Here is an 18,728-nt window from a genome sequence, read left to right as displayed (position 1 = left end):
CCCTCTCTCATCTGGCAACCATCAATTTGTCCTCTGCATCTATGAGTTTGTTTCTGTTTTGTTTATTAGATTTCACAAAATAAGTGAAATCATATGGTATTTGTCTTTCTGACTTATTTCACTTAGCATAATACCCTCTAGATAAGCGGTTCTCAACCTGTGGGTCACGACCCCTTTGGCGGTCGAACAACCCTTTCACAGGGATCGCCTAAGACCATCCTGCATATCAGATATTTACATTACGATTCATAACAGTAGCAACATTACAGTTATGAAGTAGCAACGAAAATAATTTTATGGTTGGGTCACAACATGAGGAACTATATTTAAAGAGCCAGAAGGTTGAGAACCACTTCTCTAGATCCATCCATGTTATTGGGGCAAGATTTCATTCTTTTTTATGGCTGAGCAGGATTCCATTGTATGTGTGTGTATACGTGTGTGTGTGTGTGTGTGTGTGTGTGTGTGTGTGTATGCACTTGTCTGACAATGGACACTTAGGTTGCTTGGTCTAGATCTTTAAACAAAAGTTACTCATTGTATTCAAACCTTGCCTCCTAGCCTTGCTTAGCTTGTTTCTGCTCATTTGTAAAATGAAGTGGTTTGATGGTATGATGATCTTAAGTTCTTTTTTAACAGTAAAATGCTTGTATATGGGCAACAATAGGTAATAAACCTATAACTTCGTTAGTCCCATTAATCTAATATTAACTATTTGCATTTTAACAGACTTTTGTGCCTCATAAGCTGTCTCCGGAGGCAATTACAGAAGAGGGATTTATTGTTTTTATTTTTATTTCCTTTTTTATGTTTTTATCGAGTTTAGAAGAGAGAGAGGAATGGAGAGGGAGAGAGAGAAACATCAATGATGACAGAGAATCATCGACCTGCTGCCTCCTGCACACCCCTCTGACCTGGAATTGAACTGGCGACCTGGGCGCATGGGACCAAGGTCAACAAATGAGCCACACTGGCTGTGCCAGAAGAGGGATTTTAAAAGTAGGCTGCCCAGTGCTATTATTATTGGGATGCGTCTCCCAGGACTCATTTGGTGACTACTTTGAAGGGCAAGTTTGGGTGAATGTTGGGTGAGAAACACTCCATCGCTGATCGCCCTGACCCTCTGCAGGCCCACTTCGGGGCCACATCCACCCTGGGCTGAGGCTGCTTGAAGAATTCTCCCATTGCACGTGTGATGACTCTAAGTCACTGCTTATATCACACAGTTTTTGCCGTTTGTGTTGTGCTCTTGTTCTTGGATTGAAAGTGAGTGCGGTGTGGAATGCTAATTAATTTCCTCTATGTTTAATGAGGTTGCAATCTTGTCTCTTAAAACAACCAAAAAATGTATAGAACTAGCAGTGTGTAGTCCCATAAGGCACCTAGTGCTGTATGTTAAAGACTAGAGGCCTGGTGCATGACATTCGTGCCCTCGGCGGGTGGGGGGCGTCAGCCCTGCCTGTGCCCTTTTGCAGTCCTGGAGCCCTCGGGAGATGTCTGACTGCTGGCTTAGGCCCGCTCCCCGCCATCAGCCGTCAGCTGGTTTCTGGCTGAGCAGCACTCCCCCTGTGGGAGCGCACTGATCACTAGGGAGCAGCTCCTGCATTGCGCGTCTGTTCCCTGGTGGTCAGTGTGCATCATAGCGACCGGTCGTTCCGTCGTTAGGTCTATTTGCATATTACCCTTTTATTATAGGATGGTGCTAATGAAGTGCCAAGTGTGCATTCCTTTTACCCAGCAGCTGTCCTTTTCAGAGTTTGTCTGAAGGAGATGACAGCACATGTGGAAGTGTGCCCTCATCACAGTGTTGTTTAAAGGAATGAGAAATTCTAACCCAACCTGAATGTCAGCAGGGAGTTCAGAGGATTGGTTTGGTCATGATGGTACCTAGCTTCCGTAGGACATCACAGTCACTGAAAATGGGGGCGAGAGGTCTATATTTATTGATTTGGGAAGATTTCCATGGCATATTGAGTGAAAACTATATATCCTATATAATAAAAGCATAGTATGCAAATTGTCCCCTCAGCCGGGAGTTCGACCAGGGGGTGGGGCCGGCCGGGGAAGGGAGGAAGGCCCTGGCCGCGGCAGGCAGCTGGGGAAGGGAAGGAGTACCCGCTGGCAGCCGCTAGGGACCCTACCAGTGCATGCATTTTGTGCACTGGGCCTCTAGTGTGTATATATAACAGTATATATATATGAAATGAACCTCTTCATGTAAAATTCCTGTGCAGTGTACATGCACAGATGTCTCAAGGGATGGTCATCAACATATTAGGGGCTTATCGTTGGGCAGTGGGGTTTAGAGTGACCTTACTTTGGATTTATGCCCACTCTGATTGTCCCTCTCTCCCCTCAGTTAGCCATGCTGTTTTGTTTGTTTTTCCAAGTGGTGCTTTTATAAAGAAAGGAGCTGGCGTTTAGTGAGTACCTACTACAGTCAAACCTCTTTTCTTGAGCATCTCTCATCTCGAACAATTCAGTTCGCATCTAAGTTGTTCCCAGGAAATATGTCTTGGTGTTCGAACCAAACTTTGGTTTTCCACCTGACAACCCTTTCATGCTGATACCTCATCGTGACAAAAGGGGTGTCTCAGGCAACAAATAGAGGAGGGAGTGCTAATGTTGCTAAGGGTGTGAAAGAAACAGTGGCCACAGTTGAAGAGGTAGGAAAACTGGTGTTGATTTGGATAAAGGAAAGCAGTGAGCCAGTGACAGCATTCCGGAGGCAGTGATACTGAACAAGCAAAGACGCTGCATGCTGACCCGAAAGGCACCCTGGAACGAAGGCGGTGGTTTGATACATTTTAGAAAAGAAGTGTGTATTTATAGATTCAACAGTACATTAGACATGTACTATATATAAAAAAGGTTAAAACGGAATCATCTGGGGTCTAAAATGGATTAATTCAATTCACATTATTTCTAATGGGAAGACATGATTCGGTTTTCGAGCAAATTGCTCTGGAGCAGCATTCCAAATGGATTAAGTTCAAGATCTGAGGTTCCACTGGATATTGCAGGCAATTTGTTAAAACTCTTAGTCCTCCTGTGTATTCCCTAAGGTCAATGTGTTATTGTTCCTATTGGACTGACAAAGCATTTTAAGCTCGGCTGGCCAGCAGGGGTGGTAGCCGGGATCCCACCCCAGATCTTTATAAAGCCCTTGCACCTGTTCCTACACTCAGCCTCAGAGCACCACAGAGGTTTGGAGCTGAGGCTGGCTGGGGGTTATCTAGTACTGGCAGAGGAGTATTGTGACTTGCTCAAGGTCTTAAGCCAGCTAGGGAACAAGACTGTGCACGTGGGTTCTGCTTTTGCTGTACTGCACATGGCCTTGACTTAGGAGGCTTCGGTTAGTTTTCAGATTGGTCACTATCTGAACTTGACTTGAGTAATTCTCTCTAACTCTTTGGTCTTTATTTTCCTCATTAGCAAAGAGGATAATACAGTCTGCATCTCAGATTATTGTGAGATTACTCAGATTCACCCAAAAGTGCCTTAAAAACAATAAAGTACAATACGAGTGTGAAATACTGATTTTAGTCTTGTCAATGTAAGAAATGTTCAAACCTGTAGAGGTTTTTATTATTTTATTTGAGCCAAAACTGACGATATATGCCGGGGAGCAAGATCTCAAGTGCTCTGGAGAGTAAGTTTTTTTTATTTTATGCATTTGGAATTAAGGAAGGATTATATGGAGGTGGGAGAAAGCAAGGCGGAGATTGGATTACAGGAACTATTCCAGTTAACAAGATAATGTGCTCTTGAGGGTGGTTACACTTATTTCAAAGGTGTGTTAACCTAGATCAGCGGTTCTCAACCTGTGGGGGGTCACGACCCCTTTGGGGGTCGAACAACACTTTCACAGGGGTCGCCCAAGACCATCGGAAAACACATCTATAATTACATATTGTTTTTGTGATTAATCACTATGCTTTAATTATGTTCAATTTGTAACGAAATTGGGGGTCACCACAACATGAGGAACTGTATTAAAGGGTCGCGGCATTAGGAAGGTTGAGAACCACTGACCTAGATGTACAGAAGCAAGGGACAGGGTTTGCTTGACAAAAAATAAGTCTTTACTAAAGAAATTCTATGCCTGAGTGTGACTCCCCAGGGCTTATATTGCCATCATTTTTATGATGGCTAATGGATCTTTCCATAAATGGCTCAGTGGTCTAATACATGAAGTACAAAGGCATATTTCTGAAGTGAGTTATTTGCACATTTTGAAGTGAACATGCAGCCTACAACCTAGGTTAAGTATAAGAAAGTAGATACTAAAATTTGAGATGCCTACTAAAATAGAGACAGATTTAGAGAGCAGACTAACAGATGGGAGGGGGCGGTGTTTAAAGGGCTGGAGTGGTGGTGGAGGGTTAAGCAAAAAGAAAAAAAACGGGCAGGACATGTCACCCCCAAAATTAAAAAAGAAAGGTGAAGCCAGTCTCCTGGAAGTAAACTGGAGGTGCCTGGTTAGTTTGGCCAGCAGATGGCACACGCAGCAATACTGCGTCAGTGAGATGGCCGTAATTCATTGTAAACTGGTTAGTTTTAAAAGACGGGTTTGTAATTGTTCCAAAAATTGCACCAAGGCAAAGCAGAGCCCGGCCTGATGCGAACGTGTTGTTTCGGCGTTAGCAGTACTGTCCTCACTAGCCGTTCATTGGACAGTAGCGCAACCCCAAGAAAAGGATGGTTGGCGTCGTATTTAGGGTGCGCCGCTAGCAGTGCTGGACAATACCTGGTTGGGTTGTGGTGACTGATTTGCAAGTTCCGGCCTCGCTACGAGTTAGTGCACTTAAGTTGACCGCAACTCCCGAAGCAAACTACCAACTCCTAGTTTTCTGAGGCTTTTGAGAGAGCAAACAGGCCGCTTGGTTTTACCCAGGAGGCCACGCGCCAGCCGCGAGACAATTTGCATATGCGCTCCTCGCTGGGGCGGGGCCAGGGGGCGGGGCTGCGTCTTATTCTCCCATTCTCGGCTCACGGACGTGTAGCCAGGCTGTAGCAGCTTTTTATTTCGTTTTTCGCCTCCGACCGTTTCCTTCTGAAACTAAACGGCTCTATTTGTACAAGAGCAGCCCTCTTGATGACCAGTGTAATCTTGCCAGTCGGCACGCGCTCTCTGGACCCTGGGACAGCGCTTGAGCTAGAAATGTGGGGGCGCCCTGGGAGCTGCTGGGCGAGGGCCCTGGGGCTGAGGCCGGCTGCTCACGGGGTCTCGGTGTTTCCCATTCATTGCAGGTGGCTCTTCTGGGCATGGACATCCTATCCGCGCTAGTCACCCGGCTGCAGGATCGGTTCAAGGCGCAGATTGGCACAGGTGAGCTGTGGGCAAGTGTGGGGCGGGTCCCCAGACTCTCCTCCCTCTGGCCTCCAGTCTCTTCAGTCTCCCCAAATCCTGCAGTTAGCCGTGCCCAACCTCCCTCCAGCGCCCCTGCTCCCCTCCTACCTGTCAGCCATCTCCTTTAGCCCCAGCCTCCTGCTGGGGCTGCACCACTGCCCTCCCTGACCCGACATCCCCATCCCTCCCAGACCCCGCCCTCCATTTGTGTGCTTCCAGCATTTGTGTTCTAGCACGAAGTATTACTGCGAATTCTTTTATTTCTGTGCAAATTAGCTGTCCTAATTTAGCCCTGGCTGGCCCTGCTGGGCCCTGACACCACCCCCCCCCCAGCAGTCCTTCCCTCTAAATCAGTGGTTCTCAACCTTCCTAATGCCGTGGCCCTTTAATATAGTTCCTCATGTTGTGGTGACCCCCAATCATAAAATTATTTTCGTTGCTACTTCATAACTGTAATGTTGCTACTGTTATGAATCGTAATGTAAATATCTGATATGCAGGATGTATTTTCATTGTTACAAATTGAACATAATTAAAGCATAGTGATTAATCACAAAAACAATATGTAATTATATATGTGTTTTCCGATGGTCTTAGGCGACCCCTGTGAAAGGGTCGTTGGACCCCCAAAGGGGTCGCGACCCACAGGTTGAGAACCGCTGCTCTAAGCCGTCCTGCAGACGCCAGCAGTCCTGCGCTTCCAGGTGATGGGACTGCTGTTACCTCTCACTTTGTTACATCCTTACAAGAGTGTATTAAATCATCACTCTCTGACTTTGAAGGGAAAACAGTATTTCAGTAAAATGAAATGAAAATAACCACAGGTTTTATAGGTCTAGAGCAGGGGTGGGCAAACTTTTTGACTCGAGGGCCACAATGGGTTCTTAAACTGGACCGGAGGGCCGGAACAAAAGCATGGATGGAGTATTTGTGTGAACTAATATAAATTCAAAGTAAACATCATTACATAAAAGGGTACGGTCTTTTTTTTTTTTAGTTTTATTCATTTCAAACGGGCCGGATTCGGCCCGCGGGCCGTAGTTTGCCCTGGTCTAGAGATAATTTCATCTCTAAATTCCTGACCTCTGCGAGTTTATGACAACATGAGCACCAAGCAGATCTGTGTGTGAGCATTTCTCACAGACGTCTCTGTGTCAGTTGGTCTACATATACCTGGTATCTGTTACTTTCTTTTAACTTTCTGGTTAGTGTGCTCCTGTGGATAAGGTGGAGCTCTTTTCCCATTCAAATAAAACCCCCTTACTTTAAGAAATTCAACATTTTAATAGGGTTTCACTTTCCTCCTAAATTAACTGAATTGGTCAGGAATATCTTTTGTAAAAGAAAGGTTCATGTTCATAGACTCTTAGAAGAATCTGACCTCTGGGATGCCTGTGCCTTTGGAGCACTGGCCAGTGGCCCGCCCCTGGGTGTCTGGAGGAGAAGGGGAGAACAGATGCGCTCCGAGCAGGGGCGGGATAAGCACGCATGTGTCTTATGTAAAACATAGAGACAAAGGGTAGGCTGAGCCGTAAGTGTCGGTCCCTACCCCCAAGGAAATGTGCTGGAGCCCATCTCTCTTACCTGAATTTCCTTTTGTATTGACTCTTTCCTGCTAAGGTCTCCATTGACATCTTTTTTTAATATTTGACCAGCATGAAGATGTTGGGAGGTGGCTGGAGGAATGTGCGAATAAGAAGACACATATACCCATGCAAAAAGGATTTTGCTGATTCTTAGAGTATTTCCTGGACTTTAACGAGGAGAACAGTGCTGTGGGGATTGGTGGTTTTAGATGAGGGACCTCATTTCCTCTAGGATTTGTCTTCCCAGTTAATGGAAATATCAACAGTTGGTGACACCACCCCACCCCAACAGGTGTTCATTTGATCACTTTGCATTTTGATTTCCAGTGCTGCCAAGTTTAATAGACAGACTGGGAGATGCTAAAGACTCCGTGAGGGAGCAGGACCAGGCTCTGCTGCTAAAGATCATGGATCAAGCTGCTAATCCCCAGGTAGGGCGGTCGGTGGCCGCGGCAGGCATGCCGGTGCTCCCCTAACATCGGTGGGTTACTCCATACAGAAAGACGATTTATTTTAATCTGATGTATTGCAGATGGAAATTTTCATAGCTCCCCCTCATCCCCATATTTAAATAAATAATAAATAGCAAAGGGTGTATTTTGAATAAGTTAGTGGACTTAACATGGGTTTTGAGTGCTTGGTTTAATCCATAAACTTTAGCTCATTTATGTAACCGATTCTGTATTTCTTTGAAAAGAGCAGTTATGATGTCTGGGTGTCAGGAGGCCTGGCTGGTCTCTGTCTGCTAGTGAGCTGGGGCCGCTGGGACTCAGACACAGCCCTGCCTTCCAGGGTCCAGCTGCGCATTGCTGGGGAAGGGGCATGTTATTGGAAAAACCCTTCTGGGAAGGTGAAAACTGGACTGGACTTCAAAGATGAGCAGATGGTGGGCTCTGGGTGGGTGGAGACGGCTGGTCCAGGCAGGAGAGCAGTGTGGGTGTGTGATCTTTGAAGTCACCCAACCTTTTGCGACCTCCCTTTCCTCACCCATGAAATGGGGGCATCTATACCTCCTGTTGGGGTCGTTGGGAGAATGAAATACAATTATATGAAGAAATGTGTTTGGAAGAAATTTAACTTGATATACAAATAGTCACCATTTTTCAGTGTGCTCGGCTGATGACTAAATGGGGGGTAGCGGCTGGGACTGACTGGCCCCTGTGGAGAGTCCCTCTTTTCCTGGCCCCGAGTTAAACAAAAGGCTGCGGGAGTCTCCTCCTCTCTTTTCACCTGTCCTTTGCCATCCACAGTATGTGTGGGACCGGATGCTGGGCGGCTTCAAGCACAAGAACTTCCGGACTCGGGAGGGCATGTGTGTCTGCCTTGTCGCCACACTCAATGCGTAAGTCTGGGTGGGGCCTGAGGATTTTCTTGTCTGAGCTTTTTCATTTTTAACTTTTTATTTTGAAATAACTATTGATTTCAGGAAGTTGTAGAGAAATGTATTGGGAGAGTCGCGCAAACCCCCTCTCCCTCCTTCCCCCAATGTTATCACGTTGCCTGTGCAATGACAACACAGGAAATTAATATTGATACAAACCACAGAGCTTATTCACATTCCTCCAGTCACACACATGTGAGTGCATTTCTGCACAGTTCTGTCACGTGTGTAGTTCCGTGTCAAGGTACAAAGCTGTGCGTCACCCCAGGCTCCCTCACACGGCCCCTTTGTAGTTAGTCCCTAACCTCTGGCAGCCACTAGTCCATTCTCCACCTCTATGGCTTTATTCCAAGAATGTTATGTAGATGGAATCATACACAGTGTAACCCTTTGACATTGGCTTTTTTCATTCCACTTGAGGTTGCATATATGTTGCTTAAACAATAGTTCATTTCTATCAGGATATGAGTAGAATTCCATGCATAGACATATCAGGATTTGTTTAACCATTCAGCTGTTGAAGGACATTTGAATCACTCCCAGTTTTTTGCTGTTACAAATAAAGCTGCTATGAACACTTGTACAAGTTTGTTTCAGCATCAGCTTTCATTTCTCTTGGGTCAGTGCTCAAGAGTGCAATGGCTGTGCACTGGTAAGTTTATTTTTAGTTTTTTTAAAATAACTTTCTCCCCTTTGTATGACTGACGTCCCCAAGGGGAGCACCACTTCCCAGAAGTACTACAATACCAGGTGGATTCGAGGTGTGGATGGAGCGAGCTCCTAGGCCATTTCTTTCCTCCAAAAATCCACTTGATATGCTGTCCTTGTATAGAGGCCGTATCCGGTGTTAAACTGATAAGGCTAAGTGATCATTTTTAGTTTTAAAAGAAACTGCCAAACTATTTTCCCGAGTTGTCTATACCATTTTACATTCCCACCAGCAATGTGTGAATGAATCAATTTCATCACATCCCTGCTAGCATTGAATGTTATCACTATTTTAATTTTAGCCATTTTGATATGTGTGTGGTGATATCTCATGGTGTGAATTTCTATTTCCTTAATGACTGTTGATGTGATTATTTTTCATGTGCTTATTTGTAGGAAAGGCTTTTTTGAAATTGAAATTACAAATCATCTTTTCTGATTGTGTTACAGAAAATTTAAATAAAGAAGAAAATGATGATTACCCATAATTCTAGCACCTTCAGATAATCACTGTTAACTGTGGTGCATTTTATTCCAGTCTCTAAAGTTACATTATTTTTATAAGCAAAATTGGGATGATAACATTTCTATCACCATGTAAATCCCCCCTCCTAAGGTGTTAGCCTTTTTAGTGCCATTAAATTTGGCCATATGTATAGGAAACTTTAAAAAAATGTTTCTAGCCTTTGATTGTAGTAGTTTCACTTCTTTTTTTTTCAAATATGTTAGCCTTTTTAGTGCCATTAAATTTGGCCATATGTATAGGAAACTTTAAAAAAATGTTTCTAGCCTTTGATTGTAGTAGTTTCACTTCTTTTTTTTTTCAAATATATTTCTTTATTGATTTCAGAGAGGAAGGGAGAAGGAGAGAGAGATAGAAACATCAATGATGAGAGAGAATCATTGATTGGCTGCCTCCTACACACCCCCTACTGGGGAACGAGCCCGCAACCCAGGCATGTGCCCTTGTCCGGAATCGAACCTAGGACCCTCAGTCCACAGGCTGATGCTCTATCCACTGAGCCAAGCTGGATAGGGCTGATTGTAGTAGTTTCACTTCTAAGAGTTTATCCTAAGGAAGCAACCAGCTTGCCAGAGAGTTGTGTTCACAAAGGCTATCTGTGCCAGTGCTTACGATGTGGGCCCTTGTGAACACATGCTCGCCACAAGCAGGGTCAGTCGGAATCCTCTGCAGCCACTTCATCAGTCTTTCATTCAGCTCTTACTACCTGAATGCCAGTGGGAGCATCGAGCTGTGCACAGTTTAGTTGAGTGTGCCGAGCTGGGCATAGTAGGAGCCATTACATGAAAAAACAGTAATGTAGAGACAGCCATGTGGGAGGTGAGCTGGCTGGAAGGGCTGGGGCTTGGCTTGGCCCAGCGTGGGGCCAGGTGGAGAGAGCCCGAGTGCCAGGGCGAAGACACGCCCGGGAGAGGCACTCATGGTTTCGAACTCAGTGCCCAGGGGCCGCCACAGCACCTTTATTTTGGAACCAGGTGGGAAAGGGATGGAGAAGATGGGAAGACGAGAGCCCGGTGCGAGGGGTAATAGGCCCTGGGCACGGAGGGGAGGGTGAGTGTGGGCAGAGTAGCTTCTGTTTCTTCTTTCTCACTGATGATAAAACACTCCTTTTGTTTTCAGCTCTGGAGCACATACTTTGACACTAAACAAGATCGTGCCACATATATGTAATTTACTTGGAGATCCAAACAGCCAGGTGAGTGTGTTTCCCTGAGAATGGTCATTGGTTTAGACAGCTAACATGCTTGTTGGTGTTCTATGTATACCTGATGGTGGGTGTGACTATTCATCTTTATAGAACTCTGATTATTGTTTAAGGTCATGAGCCCATTAGCGTTTATAAGATACCATTGGTAAATGTGGCGGCCACTCTGCCCTCTTTCCACATGGGGCTGAGACTTCATGAGCCTGTAAAGTGATGTCCTCCAGACCAGCCTCCAGGATCCCATCACTCTGGCCACCATCTCTGCAGCCGGAAGAGGGTGGGCCTCGGGGAGGATGCCCAACACTGATTGGAGGCGAACACTGTGGGTGGGGATTGACCGGAAGTTGTGAGGGGACTTCTCTAGGCCTGGAAACGTTCATGGTTTGCTTTGGGTAGCCGCCATACTGGTGTGTACACCTGTGGAAACTCCTCGAACCCTTGACAACTGTAGATATTTTATGTAAATTTTACCTAAATTCAAAAACAAAACAAAACACGAAAACGAGGCCCCACTTCCTGAGCTGACGGGAGGGAGAGGAGTGGGTAAGCTGTGGCCAGGTGCCATCTCCCCGGGCTGGGCAGGTCTGGGCCAGCTCGTTCACAGCTGAGTCCTCTGGTCCACGTTCACTCGTGCAGGCTGTTAAGAAAACATTTCAGGGTTGAAAATAGGAAAATAGGAACACAAACTTACCAAGGATACATTTGTATAGTAAACAGGCCTTCATTTTATTTATTTTTATTTTAAATTTTTTTATTAATTGATTAACTTGAGAGAGGGAGGAAAAAGAGAGAGAGAGATTTGTCATTCCACTTATTTCTGCATTCACTGGTTGATTCTTGTATGTGCCCTGACTGGGGGATCAAACCTGCAACCTTGGCATATGGGGATGATGCTCTGACCACCTCAATCCCAGCCAGGGCCGAACAGGCCGTCATGATTGCTCAGGTCCCTGCAGAGAGCCTCGCCGTGCTCTCCTGCTTCCACCAGCTCCTGGGACCCTCCCATTCATTGTCTTATCCTTTCTTCTTGGCCCTGAACCCCAGTTGCACTTTGGCACCCTCTCAGCTGCTGCTCTGCTGCTTTTCTTCCCAGCCTGGCGTCTCAGGCTCACTGCCCCACTGTCTCGTCTCCTCGGCTGGCGCCTACTTCTCTCCATTCATCTCGTACCCAGCCGCATTGAAAATATATAGTTAACGTCCAAATACAATTGTTAGATATTTTGATTTATGGAATCATACTTTATGTTCAGCATTAATTTAAAAATTCTAGATTACCCAATGAGTTATTGGCCCCCTCCCCTTTTTGGTGTTGTCTCCATTTTTGTTTTCTGTGGAAAAGTCCTTTATAGAGGTCACACTTGGAGGGTATCCTTTAGTGGAGCAGGAAAGCCAGCCTGGCTAGTTGAACTTACTTGTCCCTAATGCAGTTGCTTACTTAGCCACAGGTGATGAGTAGTCACGCTGGGCCTGTGGGAGATGAACATTTCTGGTAAAATGAGGTTGGTGCTCCCTGGGCAGCTGTTAGCAATCTGATAGAGTCAGAGTGTTCCAGATGGAGTGCTCAAGGGTCATGTGCTCACACCTGCTTTTGGAGTGTTTGGTCTGCACAGATGCGTGTGCAAGCGCAGACGCACACAAGCCGCATCCCCAGCACCCTCCTGCAGGAAACTTCCCAGCCGCTGATCTGATCCCATCCACTTACCCATGCCTCCTTCACCCGAGGCCATTTTCCACGGATTTTCTTAGAGTGACAGGGCGGGGGAGAGGCACAGAGAGGGAGACACCAATGTGAGAGAGACACATCGATTGGTTGCCTCCCACACGCACTTGGACCAGACACCAGACATTGAGCCCACCACCAAGGTATGTGCCCTTGACCGGAATGAAACTGAAGACCCTTCTGGGCTTGGCCGACGCTCTAACCACTGAGCCACCAGCCAGGGCTTGCCTTTAACTTTTCCTTTAGTCTGGCCCTTGAGGGTCAGGACTGTGACTCGCTCCACTTCCTTGTCCCAGGACTGCCCTCCAGCAGTGTGAGGGTTCAGTAGACACCCCACAGCTGCTTGAATGACTTGCCCTTCTTAGCGTTTGTCTCAGGCCAGAGAGGACAGTGGTATCTGGGCAGTGCTGCCGCTGTGCTCCGTGCCTTCCGCTCTCGCGTGGGGAGTTCGCCTGGCTCTCAGGAGGCCGCTGACACGGTGTGAACTCTGGACACCTCTCCCTTAGAGGGCGTGAGTTCATTTGCATATTGGTCTGGGCAGAGTGACTGGCAGTGGGAAACCCCTCCGTACAGATAGAGGGGTGTTGCTTAGGATGCTTTCGGCTGGAGCCGTGGGAGAAGGCATTGTCCTGCATCATGAGGAGGGGCTCTAGGCTTTGTTAGTGAACAGTCATTTCCCAGAGACTGGCTCAGTCCTTGGGCTTTGTCCTTGGCAGCTGTCCCCAAAGACACAGCCCAGGTCCAGCCCAGCCGCCTGCATGCTCCGCCTGCCTGGTTGACGAAAGCCTGGTGCTTCCCGTGTTCCTCCTGTTTTAACTTTTCTGTACTGAGAGGTTGAAACCTGCACGGACACTGAGAATGAGAGTGCATCTCATTGCCATCATCGAGCTTCAGCAGCTGATGAGACAAGGCCAGTTTAGTTCCATCTGTGCTCCCTCCCCCATCCCAATATTTTGAAGCAAATCTTAGACAGCATTTCATTTACTTCTTTTAAAAATGTTTTTATTGATTTCAGAGAGGAAGGAGAGGGACAGAGAGATAGAAACATCAGTAATGAGAGAGAATCATTGATTGGCCATCTCCTTCACACCCGTACTGGGGATTGAGCCCACAACCCAGCCATGTGCCCTGACCAGGAATTCAACCGTGACCTCCTGGTTTATAGGTTGATGCTCAACCACTGAGCCACACAGGTCGAGCTCATTTAATTCTTAAATACTGTAAAAGATAAGATTCTTTTCAAACATAACCTTAACACTGTATTCCCTCCTGTCCACCAGGAACGAGTGGTTCTCACGTTATCAAGTGCCCCGCCAGCGACCCCTTTCCCTCAATGTTGTGTGTTTGTGGTGTCCTGCATTTCTCTTGGCAAGGGTGGAGATGCTCCTGAGTTCCCTGCGGCCCTCCCGCCCCCTCAGGTTTCCTGCGGAGAATCCCTTCCCTTCCCTGTGTTACACTGAGATTTTACCTCCTGAGCTGAGGATAGGGTTTCCTTCCCGGAGTGCAGTTTGCAGAGCTAGGAGGACAGTGGCTCCAGCAAAGGCAGCGTGCTAAGATGTCACTCACCATAGGAAGTCTCTGTTTTAGATAAGGACTTCCGTGTGCATCTTTAAGTGTCTGAGAATTGTTGGTCTTGGTACTCCCTGCGGCTGGACCTGAACTGGGCTGAGCCAGCTGTGCTCCGAATGGGGAGCCTGTGCCCAGGGCTGCAGGCCATGGCAGTGCACGCAGTGCACTTGAGGCCCCGCTGAGTCTGCAGGGGTGTGGCACCGCTCTCCAAGGCAGGCTGGCTGGGGCTGTTCTCCCAGGAGAGGGTAGGTTTGCTTCCCATCAGCTTACCGCACCCTTCCTTTCTCTGGAGGTGGAGCCGTCCCTCAAGTTGTAAGATTCACAGGGATCTCTATTTTGACACCCTCAGTGGAAGGCAGTGTTCTAAGGTGAGAAGGATGTGGGCCTGCACTCAGGCGGCAGCCAGCTCCCTGCCCTGCTGGTCACCTGCTGTGGGCCCAGCAGGTGGCTAGCCTCACTGCCCCAGACCCCATGACACGGTCCCCAGAGGCCCTGTGAGGATGGCTGCAGATGCAGAGACCTCAGAATCTGTAAAGCATTCAACTCAGGCCCAGCAGGTAATGCTGAACATGTGGGCTCTTGTCTTGTGCAGTCCTACTGGCCTGAAATGTTAGGGTTCCTTCTTGTGGTGAGTTTGAGGTAGACAAAAATACGCTTTTTCCTGAACATTTGAAAGTGTCTTATAGACATGATATTTTTAGTCCTGATGCTTTATACTGTGCATCTCCTAACAACAGGACATTTTCTTATATAAGCACTAGTGGCCCAGTGCACAGATTTGTGCACATTGAAAGGAAATTAATTAGAAGAAACATTTTAATATCACTATTCTCTATAATAGAAGTGTCAACCAGATTCACGTTTGACAATGACAGATTGAAACGTACGCATGCGATTGGTGCCAGCGAGAGCTTTATATGTATCATGCAAGCACAAGTCAACTTAGCTTTTTATATATATAGAATGAACTTGCTTAATTAGACCTGCTTTCTGATGTAGCTAAACTTTTTCCCGCCCAGTGAAGCACCCCAACTTCTCTTTCAGGTAATTGTCAGCAACACAGCAGTAAATATCAACACGAAGCAGATTATTATTGTAGATCACACAGGGAGAACAAAGGGTAAAATATTTAACTGCAGCAGTGTTTGACTATATTCTGCGCAGTGAGAAAACCTGAAGTCATTTTCAAGGTCCACCATTTCTTACTTCTTTTCAGTTGGGTCAAGTTTCTAAATTTTCTAAGTCTCCATTTTCCTGCTAATGAAAAGAAAATGGGATTCCACCGAGTCTATCTACCTCCTCCAGGACTTCTGTGAGGATCAAATGAGATGAGGCACGGAAAACGCTTTACAGACATTTGGTTACAGTGTGAAATGTTTTCACCTGGCTACAAAGCAAGCTGTGTTCCTGGGCTGAAGAAACTGCAAGGAGGCTAGTCGCTGCCAAGGAGAGGAAGCGGGGCGGTTGCTATGTGATGTTATTACCTGGCGCCATGGTCACCATTTCTGGGCTGGGCTGGGCTGTGGGCCGCATTTTGCACCATGGGGTCTCAGCAGCGTTGGCTGCGATTTGGTGGGCTGTGGCTGTGCAGGGTGGTGGTGGGGCCTGTGTCTCACTTGGGGAAGCCGAGTGTTGCTTTGTGGGTGCCAGGTCCATGGTGCCATTTCTCTGTGCCCATCATGGCAGCTCCTGCATTGAACGTCTGCCCCCCTGGTGGTTAGTGTGCATCATAGCGACCCGTCGGACCCTTGGACACTTAGGATATTAGCCTTTTATATATATAGCTATCTCATTTTCACATTCAATAAATTTAATATTGACATAATGGTAATGTGTAATAGACAGTTCATATTTGAGTTTCCCCTAGTTTTTTTCTCTCTCTCTCTTTTTTTTTTTATTCCATTCTGCCCTTGAGCCTTATTTATTGCTGCCTCCTTTGTTCATATTTGTGTTTGTCCTGGCTGCTTACTTGCTCTTCCTGAGGCTCACGCCCTTCACTCTGCTCCCAGGCCCTCGTGCAGGCTGCGCCTCGCTTGGCAGCTGCCTCATTGCATCCTTTCCTGGTAAAATGCACATTCAGGCACATTCCAGGTGGTTCCTTCCTCCCCATAGAACATTCCTTGGTCTCCTGTGGTGTGCGTGTTCCCTCCCTAAACTACCAGCTCTTTGTACTCATGTATAAAGTGATTTTATTACAGCCTCTCCTGTATTAAATGTAGAATATATGGAATTTTCCCCATTTCCTTTCTAGAACCATGAGTGTTTTTCCCATTTTTAATTTTTAATTTATGAGCTTCTTGAATACAGGCCGTACTGCCCATTTTCCTTCCTCACTTAGTGTTTGACCTAAATCCAGAGTACTTTACATGGTGTTTTATTGTCAGTATAATTTATGTATTTGTATTACTTTCTAATTTGGAAAGATGCCCTGAAAATTCTAGTTTTCTGACATCATCTTAAAGAATGAAAAAAAAAACTAAGGGATATGGACTTGAATATGTATATGGGAATAGGACCTAAGTTTTTCTACTCTTTGGGATTGTACCTACAGAGTCAAAACTGTTAACCATGGGTTCATCTGGTCAAATATCTAGAAAGGATTGTATACACAGTTGCATTGGTAAAATGGCGATGCACTTGGGGTGGTGTGTAGCCTGCTGTGTCCCAGCAGGAAGTGCTGTGGGATGACACCGAGAGCTGTAAGATCTCTTCTTTTACATCTAGGTTCGAGATGCAGCAATAAACAGCTTAGTGGAAATTTACAGACATGTAGGAGAACGTGTGAGGGCGGACCTCAGTAAAAAAGGATTGCCGCAGTCCCGGTGAGTTCAGACTTTTTCCCTTCTTCTGCTCTTCCTCCTACTGTTTTTCAGTTAACATTTTGGTTTGCACTTCTTCTTTTGTTGTGATAAATTTTCAAAGAATGTATGGTTAGTGGATTGGTGATGGGAGAGAATGTCCTGATCGCATGGTATGTCAGGGGTCCCTTCCCATTCCAGTTCCTCAAAAGTAAGACTCTCACCCAGACATCTAGCCAAGTCCCAGGCCATCCCCTGATTTTAGAAGCATATTTAAAATGGATGGATTTTGAAAATTCACCGTTCTTTTGGTTCAGATGGTTCTATATATTATATACACACAGCACCTAGTTATAGTATGTGCTTAGAGTATCTTTGAGTGAGTGGAGCCTTTCTAAGAATGAGTTTGGTTTGGAAAACATCTTTGAAATGGTAGTTTTCTGTTCAGTAATGTCAGCCTCCCCGTGAAGAAGCTGGGGGTCAGCATCTTATCAGACCCAAGGCAACTTGAGTGCACAGATGTCTCTGTTGTGTCTGAATTTAAAAATTAATGGAGAGTTGGATGTGCATAATTTGAACTGTGATGCAGAAACCTTGCACCAAATGAATTCCAAACCCCTTGCCCCACCCATTCCTTTAAGGGAGAAAGTCGTGTGAAAACCCTGGGAGTTAGAGGTGAACTGCACTCACAGAGCAGCTGGTCAGAGCCTGTCCTTGTGGCCACGGCAACAGCAGAGGCCCAGAGACATGCAGTGAGCTCACACAGCCGAGTCAGAGCTGGGCCTGAAGCTCTGTTCTCTGCCTCGCCTTTTCGTTTCTTCATCCTGTTTGACAAGAGTTCACAGAGCACCTAGACATGGGATGGAATGTTCAAGTATACAGGGGTCTTGATGTCCCTTAATTGGATATGACAGTGGGCCCCTCACCCTAAGGACAGGGTTCCACGAGCAGCTGAGTGGGGCTATATTCTTTCTTGCTGAGTCATGTCGGACCCGGTATCACTCTCACTGTGGGCCCTGAGCTGTGCACAAGGCAATGAGATGGGCCTTTAACTACTCTTTGTGTGCTTACAAAGGTAATCTCTGAGAATAGAGTTTTTATGCCCATGTTTTACTAACCTCAGCCTTCTGGATTTTGAATGAATGGTGAGAGACAAAACTTAAAGACGAAACTACTGAACAATCTCTTGGGCAAAATTGGAGGGAGGACACAGATGAACGGCAGAGCAGGGGCTGGAGGCAGAGGGCTGTTTGATGATGTCACGATCATTGTTGGGAAAATAGGCCTTAGGCAGCGAGACTCTCCTGCTCCAGGATGGCTCACCATGCTCTGCAGCTCACGGGGCCGGGGCCCTGAACGGACTGGCAGCGTACACGATGGGGTTCCTGGGTAACGCTCGAAGGTTGCTTCGGTGAGACCTAGAGGTGGGTGCAGGAAGGAGCCGGCCCCGCAGGCCGGACGGCTGTCTGGAGACGCCTGCTTGCAGGGTTGGCCCTGGGCAGTGTCTGGAAACTTGGATGTGGGGAAGATTCCCAGTATTCCCAAAAAGTGGCTCCCTGTGCCCCACGGTGCAGGCCTTACGCTGTGCCCCTACTTTCCTTCAGGGAGTCTGACATTTTGGGAAGTACTGGGCAGAGGGTTTCTGTGTGACCAGCCCCAATAAAATCTCCAGGCACTGAGACTCTAATGAGCAGACCGCCTTTCCCAGGTGGTCCCCACCCGTTGCTGGGAGATTAACCACATCCTGTGTGACTTCACCAGTGGAGGCTCTAGGAAGCTTGTGCCTGGCGCACCTGGTCCTCACCCCGCGCACCTTTTCCAGTTGCTGGTTTTTCTTTGTGTTCTTTTACTACGATTGTCCTGCTGTGAGTATGACTATATGGTGA

At 46.7% G+C, this 18,728-nt stretch overlaps 1 protein-coding gene across 22 annotated transcripts in view; it reads left to right on the top strand.

Moving 5' to 3' along the window:
- The window catches only part of CLASP1 (cytoplasmic linker associated protein 1), a 285,149-nt gene that overhangs the window by 93,924 nt on the left and 172,497 nt on the right, over nucleotides 1-18,728 (top strand). For 21 of the 22 annotated variants that reach the window (XM_014547896.1, XM_014547897.1, XM_014547893.1 and 18 more), the window contains exons 3-7: nucleotides 5,254-5,332; nucleotides 7,267-7,370; nucleotides 8,190-8,281; nucleotides 10,671-10,746; nucleotides 16,769-16,866. In XM_014547896.1, the coding sequence (XP_014403382.1) occupies nucleotides 5,254-5,332; nucleotides 7,267-7,370; nucleotides 8,190-8,281; nucleotides 10,671-10,746; nucleotides 16,769-16,866 (449 nt within the window). Of the gene's footprint in view, nucleotides 1-5,145; nucleotides 5,167-5,253; nucleotides 5,333-7,266; nucleotides 7,371-8,189; nucleotides 8,282-10,670; nucleotides 10,747-16,768; nucleotides 16,867-18,728 lie in introns of those variants that run through there. The other variant, XM_014547909.1, reaches the window with a different exon arrangement.

The sequence above is a fragment of the Myotis brandtii genome, unplaced genomic scaffold (genome assembly GCF_000412655.1).
Source record: "Myotis brandtii unplaced genomic scaffold, ASM41265v1 scaffold488, whole genome shotgun sequence".
In the NCBI taxonomy this organism is placed as follows: Eukaryota; Metazoa; Chordata; class Mammalia; order Chiroptera; family Vespertilionidae; genus Myotis; species Myotis brandtii.
This window is presented reverse-complemented; position numbering and strand designations above follow the sequence as displayed.